The sequence below is a fragment of the Oncorhynchus gorbuscha genome, linkage group LG01 (assembly GCF_021184085.1).
Source record: "Oncorhynchus gorbuscha isolate QuinsamMale2020 ecotype Even-year linkage group LG01, OgorEven_v1.0, whole genome shotgun sequence".
NCBI classification, from domain to species: domain Eukaryota; kingdom Metazoa; phylum Chordata; class Actinopteri; order Salmoniformes; family Salmonidae; genus Oncorhynchus; species Oncorhynchus gorbuscha.
This window is the reverse complement of record NC_060173.1, coordinates 115,272,232-115,281,227: the sequence shown is the minus strand read 5'-3', so window position 1 is coordinate 115,281,227 and position 8,996 is coordinate 115,272,232. Positions and strand designations below refer to the sequence as shown.

The 8,996-nt window shown below is 47.6% G+C and overlaps 1 protein-coding gene across 1 annotated transcript; it reads right to left on the bottom strand.

The window, feature by feature from the left end:
- Window positions 1-1,563: 1,563 nt before the first annotated feature.
- LOC124031360 (indian hedgehog B protein-like) lies at window positions 1,564-8,739 on the bottom strand. The gene is made up of 3 exons (XM_046342484.1): window positions 7,724-8,739; window positions 6,457-6,718; window positions 1,564-2,918 (listed from the first exon to the last, which is right to left on the bottom strand). The coding sequence occupies exons 1-3, from the start codon at window positions 8,021-8,023 to the stop codon at window positions 2,218-2,220; spliced, it is 1,263 nt and encodes a 420-aa protein (XP_046198440.1). The 5' UTR covers window positions 8,024-8,739; the 3' UTR covers window positions 1,564-2,217.
- Window positions 8,740-8,996: the final 257 nt, after the last annotated feature.

Below are 8,996 nucleotides of genomic sequence, written 5' to 3'. Positions count from 1 at the left end.
CTTCCGATGTGCCCTTCAGCAAGTCACTTAGTCGCGCTGGATAAGAGTGTCTGCTAAATTACTTTTTTAAAATCTATATAAAAAGGTAAACAAATGGCTACCGGACTACCTGCATGGACGCTGTTTTTCACTGACTCTATGCACACATGCTGGATTTGACACCCACACACTCACTCACTACATGACAAAAAGTATGTGAACACCTGCTCATGGTCATTAATATGGAGTTGGTTTCCCCTTTGCTGCTATAACAGCCTCCACTCTTCTGGGAAGGCTTTCCACTAGATGATGGAACATTGCTGCTAGAACAGCCTCCACTCTTCTGGGAAGGCTTTCCACTAGATGATGGAACATTGCTGCTAGAACAGCCTCCACTCTTCTGGGAAGGCTTTCCACTAGATGATGGAACATTGCTGCTATAACAGCCTCCACTCTTCTGGGAAGGATTTCCACTAGATGATGGAACATTGCAGCTATAACAGCCTCCACTCTTCTGGGAAGGATTTCCACTAGATGATGGAACATTGCTGCTATAACAGCCTCCACTCTTCTGGGAAGGATTTCCACTAGATGATGGAACATTGCTGCTATAACAGCCTCCACTCTTCTGGGAAGGCTTTCCACTAGATGATGGAACATTGCTGCTATAACAGCCTCCACTCTTCTGGGAAGGCTTTCCACTAGATGTTGGAACATTGCTGCTATAACAGCCTCCACTCTTCTGGGAAGGCTTTCCACTAGATGATGGAACATTGCTGCTATAACAGCCTCCACTCTTCTGGGAAGGCTTTCCACTAGATGATGGAACATTGCTGCTATAACAGCCTCCACTCTTCTGGGAAGGCTTTCCACTAGATGATGGAACATTGCTGCTATAACAGCCTCCACTCTTCTGGGAAGGCTTTCCACTAGATGATGGAACATTGCAGCTATAACAGCCTCCACTCTTCTGGGAAGGATTTCCACTAGATGATGGAACATTGCTGCTATAACAGCCTCCACTCTTCTGGGAAGGCTTTCCACTAGATGATGGAACATTGCTGCTATAACAGCCTCCACTCTTCTGGGAAGGCTTTCCACTAGATGATGGAACATTGCTGCTATAACAGCCTCCACTCTTCTGGGAAGGCTTTACACTAGATGATGGAACATTGCTGCTATAACAGCCTCCACTCTTCTGGGAAGGCTTTCCACTAGATGATGGAACATTGCTGCTAGAACAGCCTCCACTCTTCTGGGAAGGCTTTCCACTAGATGATGGAACATTGCTGTTGGTTCCATTTAGACACAAGAGCATTAGTGAGGTCAGGCACTGATGTTGGGCGATTAGGCCTGGCTCATAGTCGACGTTCCAATTCATCCAAAAGGTGTTCGATGGGGTTGAGGTCAGGGCTCTGTGTATGCCAGTCAAGTTCTTCCACACAGATCTCGACAAACCATTTCTGTATGGACCTAGCTTTGTGCATGGGGGCATTGTGCGAGCTTGTGTGTCCTACCACTTCGCGGCTGAGCTGTTGTGGCTCCTAGACATTTCCACTTCTAGCAGGGCAGAATTTTGACAAACTGACTTGTTGGAAAGGTGGCATCCTATGACGATGCCACATTGAAAGTCACTGAACTCTTCAGTAAGTCTATTCTACTGCCAATGTTTGTCTATGGAGATTGCATGGCTGTGTGCTTGATTTTCTATACACCTGGCAGCAACGGGTGGCTGAAAAAGGCGAATCCACTCATTTTAAGTGTTGTCCACATACTTTCAGTAAGTCTATTCTACTGCCAGTGTTTGTCTATGGAGATTGCATGGCTGTGTGCTTGATTTTCTATACACCTGGCAGCAACGGGTGGCTGAAAAAGGCGAATCCACTCATTTTAAGTGTTGTCCACATACTTTCAGTAAGTCTATTCTACTGCCAGTGTTTGTCTATGGAGATTGCATGGCTGTGTGCTTGATTTTCTATACACCGGGCAGCAACGGGTGGCTGAAAAAGGCGAATCCACTCATTTTAAGTGTTGTCCACATACTTTTGTATATATCGTTTTTATAGCCATGTTACTTTTACTCTGTATTTTTATTTGTTATTCATGGTTGAAAATGGACCAGTCAGTTAGCTTTTCACTGTTAGACCTGTTTTCTACCAAGCAACCTGACAAAATAACATTAGATTTGACAATTTTACTTGCGACCTCCCGTGTCTTTTTTTCTCTCTCTCTCTCTCTTTATCTCTCTGAGTCGTGCATGACCATCCCCCAGGGGTGGAAATGTCCAGGGTCCAATAGGAACCTTCCTATCCAATGCAGGACTTGTGGGTACCAGTGTAGTCCGTCTCCTAGAGAGGCACCAGTCCATCTGGTCGAGCTGTACAGCAGGCGGAGGGGCCCAAATGCCCAGTGGGCTAGATGGTGCTGGTCCATAGCAGCGTAGCACGAGGCTAGAACGCCGTCCACCACCAGTGAACCGTGGCGTGTCAGAGGGGCGAAGGCCCCGGTGTCCATCTGGATGTGGACCCAAATGACCTGGGAGAGGATTCCCTGTAGTCCCTGGTTTCTCCCTGCGGTCAGCACACACTGTCCTGGCCGTACGTCGCTGGCGTACATAGTCCGCATGACAGCACCCGATTCGCCCACTGAACAGTTACCCTCGGTCACGAACACAAGATGAGCCGCGGTGAGGGTCAGGTTCGCTCCCGTCTCTGTTCCCAACACGTAGAACTGTTTCCTGGCTGCAGGCTCGTGGTCCAGGAAGGTGAAGAACTCACTGTAGACGAGGTCTCCTCCGATCCTGCTGCCGTCAGCCCCCGAGGAGGCCAGGACCCGGTCACCTGGCTGGAGGTCCTGAACAGCCCTGCTGCTCCCGTCATCCAGAGTGACCAGAGAACGACCAGGGAAACAGCCCCCGGTCTTAGCTGCTACTGAGTGCTCTGAGAAAGAGGGAATGGAGTGAGGGGGACAGGGTGGAGAGAGAGAAATAGAGAGAGAGAGAGAGAGAGAGAGAGACAGAGAGAGAGGGTCTTATTGAAGGGCTCTGCTTAGAACTGTAGACTGACACAATAACTGATATGAAAATGGTTATGTCAATAGATTGGTTGTCTGATCTGCTACACACACAGCCCAATTCTAAATCACTAATTAGTCTTTTGACCAATCAGATCAGAAAAAAAAAGATCTAATGTCATTGGTCAAATGTCCAATTAGTAGAAATGGATCAGAATTGGGCTTCCTGTTAAAAATGCAGATGTCTTGTTATACCTAGTTTTAAAACAAATCTGGCATTTCAGCCCAACATGTTTATTCCATGAGATTTTACATGATTAACATTTTAAGGAAACAACAGGAGCTTCCATTGAAATTCCCATTAGAGCTTTTGAAGCCCTATATCAATACACAGGCAAACAAGCACATTGCACATAGTTACAAGCAAGCACACATGCGCGTGTACACACACACACACACACACACGTGTGTACACCCACACACACACACACACACACACACACACACACACACACACACACACACACACACACACACACACACACACACACACACACACACACACACACACACACACACACACACACACACGTGTGTAAACCCCCCACACACACACACACACACACACACACACACACACACACACACACACACACACACACACACACACACACACACACACACACACACACACACACACACACACACACACACACACGTGTACACACACACACACACACACACACACACACACACACACACACACACACACACACACACACACACACACACACACACACTTTATTTAAACATATAAACATGTATTCCATTGAAACATTGGCAGTCCATGTGTTTACAGGTAAACATTTCAGAAAGACATTCTACACACTAACTACAAATCTGTCCTTTTCAACTCAACTTTGCTCATGATTCAGAAGAGATCTATTACGAGCTAATGAGTAACCCAGTGATTCAATCTCCACTGAAATGAGTTGAGGTCAGAAGTCTCAGTGTGAGACAGGTAAAGATCACATTCCTAGTGGCACCCTATATTCTCTACATTTTGGCCCAGGTCAGAATTGGGCTGCCTGTCTAAACGTAGCCTAAACCACTGTAAGTCTCAAGTATTCCAGTGGGTCCCAAAAACAAATAGTTGGGAAGGGTAAGTACCAAGGCCAGGTGATAAGATTAGATCTGAGAAGGGAGACCAGGAACACTAATGTAAACCACCGGACAGGGAGACAAAAGGAGAAAGTAGATCAGTTCTTAGAGTGGGGTCTCTCTCTCCTTCCAGCGCCAACTCTACTCTTAACTTTTAAAAATCATAATATTTTAACTAAGCAAGTCAGTTAAGAACAAATTCTTGTTTACAATGACGGCCTACCGCGGCCAAACCTTCCCCGAACTCAGACGACGCTGTACCAATTGTGCGCCGCCCTATGGGACTCCCAATCACAGCCTGTTGTGAAATAAGCTGAACGGGTCTGTAGTGACACCTCCAGCACAGAGATGCAGTGCCTTGGACCACTGAACCAGGGTCTGTAGTGACACCTCCAGCACAGAGATGCAGTGCCTTGGACCACTGAACCAGGGTCTGTAGTGACACCTCCAGCACAGAGATGCAGTGCCTTGGACCACTGAACCAGGGTCTGTAGTGACACCTCCAGCACAGAGATGCAGTGCCTTGGACCACTGAACCAGGGTCTGTAGTGACACCTCCAGCACAGAGATGCAGTGCCTTGGACCACTGAACCAGGGTCTGTAGTGACACCTCCAGCACTGAGATGCAGTGCCTTGGACCACTGAACCAGGGTCTGTAGTGACACCTCCAGCACAGAGATGCAGTGCCTTGGACCACTGAACCAGGGTCTGTAGTGACACCTCCAGCACAGAGATGCAGTGCCTTGGACCACTGAACCAGGGTCTGTAGTGACACCTCCAGCACTGAGATGCCTTAGACCACTGAACCAGGGTCTGTAGTGACTCCTCCAGCACAGAGATGCAGTGCCTTGGACCACTGAACCAGGGTCTGTAGTGACACCTCCAGCACAGAGATGCAGTGCCTTGGACCACTGAACCAGGGTCTGTAGTGACTCCTCCAGCACAGAGATGCAGTGCCTTGGACCACTGAACCAGGGTCTGTAGTGACACCTCCAGCACAGAGATGCAGTGCCTTGGACCACTGAACCAGGGTCTGTAGTGACACCTCCAGCACAGAGATGCAGTGCCTTGGACCACTGAACCAGGGTCTGTAGTGACACCTCCAGCACAGAGATGCAGTGCCTTGGACCACTGAACCAGGGTCTGTAGTGACACCTCCAGCACAGAGATGCAGTGCCTTAGACCACTGAACCAGGGTCTGTAGTGACTCCTCCAGCACAGAGATGCAGTGCCTTGGACCACTGAACCAGGGTCTGTAGTGACACCTCCAGCACAGAGATGCAGTGCCTTGGACCACTGAACCAGGGTCTGTAGTGACACCTCCATCACAGAGATGCAGTGTTACACTTCCATCCCATTTAGACAGAAATAATAGAGACCACTGAACCAGGGTCTGCAGTGACACCTCCAGCACAGAGATGCAGTGCCTTGGACCGCCGCGCCACTCGATCTAAGGCATCCTGTCAACACACAGTCATGTGTGCATGCAGATAGGTATTAACGGGGCCTGACTCTTGTTGACCCTGTGTTACACTTCCATCCATTTAGACAGAAATAATTAGAGAACACACACCTCAGTTATCACCACCAGATAATGTAGTCTACAGTGACGCTCTACCAAAGTCTAGATAATGTAGTCTACAGTGAGGCTCTACCAAAGTCTAGATAATGTAGTATACAGTGAGGCCCTACCAAAGTCTAGATAATGTAGTCTACAGTGAGGCTCTACCAAAGTCTAGATAATGTAGTCTACAGTGAGGCTCTACCAAAGTCTAGATAATGTAGTATACAGTGAGGCTCTACCAAAGTCTAGATAATGTAGTCTACAGTGACGCCCTACCCACATCCAGATAATAAAGACTACAGCAAGGCACGACCCACGTCCAGAGCCCAGAAAGCTCTTCCTCTAATTGACTCCCTGCAGACAGTTGTCTTGACAGACTGCCGGTAATGAGCTGTCTCACCTCAGGTCTAGCACCTCACCCCACCTGACCCCTCGTCTAGCACCTCACCCCACCTGACCCCTCGTCTAGCACCTCACCTGAGTTGGCCTAATAACAACTGACAGCACTCAGACCAAAGGGACAACTGGGTAGCTTTAACAAATCAATAGGGGTTAACTTGATCACCGTAGAAAGCAGCACTCTAGTCTCTTTCTGACATACAATTGTCAAACTCTCTCTAAGCTCACCAGTCAGACTGCAGTTGCAGCACTGCATGTTGCCAGTACAATAGTTCGTACTTTTATACAGGTTGGTAATAAGATGTTTTTTTTCTTGCTCCGTCTGAGTCCCATCCCCATACCTGACTTGACACTGCAGTGCACGTGTGCCTTCGATTCGTAGTAGACCCAGTCGAAGCCAGCCTCCACGGCCAGGCGAGCCAGCATGGAGTACTTGTTCCTGTCCCGGTCAGACGTGGTGATGTCCACCGCTCTTCCCTCATAATGGAGGGAGTCCTCTGAGTGGTGCCCGTCCTCGTCCCATCCCTCTGTCACTCTCAGCGTCACCCCAGGCCACATGTTCATCACAGAGATAGCCAGGGAGTTCAGCTTGTCTTTACAACGCTGGGGGAGAGAGAGGAGACACAATAAGAAACTGGTTTGAGTGAGACACTAGGCTGTTATTAAGAGTTGTGAGATTATCACAGGAAAACAACTAGTTTAGACATACAGGCTATAGTTTACAATGGGATTAATGTGATCTACACTCATAAATGGTGTAGACAGTTTGTCACAGAGGGTCAAAGTGAACTAGCCTACAACCGATGCCATAGACATGTATAGACATGTTTTGTCTTTGGCTAAATATTGACCATGTTCAAAACGGTCTAAAGGAAGATGGTTTGCTTTTTTTTTTTTTTTACATCCTAATAAAATTGATTGATGTACTGACATGTTATTTATTCAACCCTGATGTTAGAAGAGATCAGAGAGATTTCAGCAAAGAAATCGTTAGCTATTCCAACATGTTCCATGCGTAATTGCACGTGCGTAATTCCACTACTCAAACAGGTAGAAAATACGTGGACATTTGTGATTAAAATGTTGGCATACTATTCTTGTCCATCGAGGGTTATTTATATTCTTTAAAAAAAATAGATGTATATTTTTTAATGAACAATAGAATTCAACCGGCGACCCTAAACATTTATCAACTCAATAACTCGCGCTCTTACATGTTTTGGTGATGTCTACATGCATGCGTAGCTTAATTTATCTCTCAACCCGGAGACAAAGTTAGCACATCAAAACATGTAAAAAGTAGTTTACAGTGTTTCGATACAGCCTAAATGTGTATCGGGTAGCCTACAGTTAAAGCCTATGTGCCTATGGCATAATAGACGTGTCATTTTGAACTGTCAACAGAAATCAGTTGAACCGAAACAGAGATGAAAGCGCCGAGAATCAATAATGTTTAAAGTAATGGTTTAAACTTTTAACAAAGTGCAAATAGAAGCTCTCAAATGAACGATGAACGACAGGTCCACTAATACGTTCTGGTCGCCACAGCTGTGAAAGTGAGACAAAAACCACCAGATGACGTTTTAAAACCCCATGCCAGCTTCTCACCTGGGTCATAAGTCGATCGGCAGCCGTATTCTCCTCATCTTTAAATATAATATCAGGGTTATAGTTGGGAGTGAGTTCTTTGAACCGTTCTGAGTTTCTCGTTATTTTGCCCTCGTGTTTGCCACTGGCGCCCAGTGTTTTCTCGGCAACGTTTGGGCTGAACTGCTTATAAGCGAGGGGTGTGAGCTTCTTTGGCAGACGTCTCTTGCCGTATCCCCTCCCCGGCCCACAGCCCTCGGTTACAGGTGCGAGAAACAGGGCGCAGCCGACGAAGAGCCCTACAAGCACGGAGAGACGCATCCCAGCCAGACCGGCAGGGCCGGCCACTCCGAAGCGGAGTGGTAGGCACAGGTCGCGGAGGTGTCTCAAGCTACCCCCTCCCCTGGATGCTCCGTGTTCTCCCCACAGGGTAAGGAATGGAGGTTAGGGGACAGAATATTTCAATATTATATAAGCCTTATCCACGCCATCCTCGGTGCGCACAGCAACTGTCCGTAAAAGCCCCTAAAAACAGTCATTTAGCCGAATGTTTTGTTTTATGGAACCGGTAGCAGGGGTAAAAGTTCAATGTCTCCGGGGTCCGAGTCCGGTGTTGTCCAAACGTCGCCGCTTAACTGTATCTTGTTCTTTCTCGTCGTCGGGAGCCAACAGATATGGGTATGGAGTTGAAAAGGTTGCTCATTTAAACAAACAGGTTCAAAGTAGATCTTCTGTAGTGAACAGTGGTCGCAGATTGTCTTCTTGGTGCTGTGGTTTTGCCACTGAGGTGCTGTTAATGTCAAACGAGGAGGAACACTACTGGTTCTGGCGTTTCTCCTTCTTGTCCCGTTTTTTTTTTGTCTCTGCCGCTTTGCCTTTCCAGTTGAATTGGGAATTCGAGGCATCAGTTGCCACTCGAGACCGCACCCTGCCAGGCCTGCCCTTCTATCCCTCTCTGCCACTCCGCCCATCGGGTCACTGTGGGTGCCACTGCCCTGTCCTCTACCCACCGCTACGGGCTCTGCCCCTTAGCTTGCCACCTCAGAAGGCCCGTCAGGCGTTAACGTGCAGCACTCTGACTGCTCTGCTGCAGTGGAGGAGTAAGGAGCCACTAGCCTCTCCACTTTATCCTAAACGTATCACTTTCTTTATCAGCTCAGGTCTTATGTTGACACTGTATTAACAATGCATACAGCCTTGGGCTATAGTATGTTACAGCGTAAGCACGATAATGATGAGCGGGGCACCTAACTTCATGGTCTATTATTAGGCTGGTCAAGGTAGTCTACTTCTT

Coding starts and splice junctions, on each gene's coding strand:
- LOC124031360 (XM_046342484.1), bottom strand. CDS start 8,023: ATGCGTCTCTCCGTGCTTGTAGGGCTCTTCGTCGGCTGCGCCCTGTTT. Junction 6,719..7,723: donor CCGATCGACTTATGACCCAG/GTGAGAAGCTGG, acceptor TCTCTCCCCCAG/CGTTGTAAAGACAAGCTGAA. Junction 2,919..6,456: donor GCACTGCAGTGTCAAGTCAG/GTATGGGGATGG, acceptor CCTCTTTCTCAG/AGCACTCAGTAGCAGCTAAG.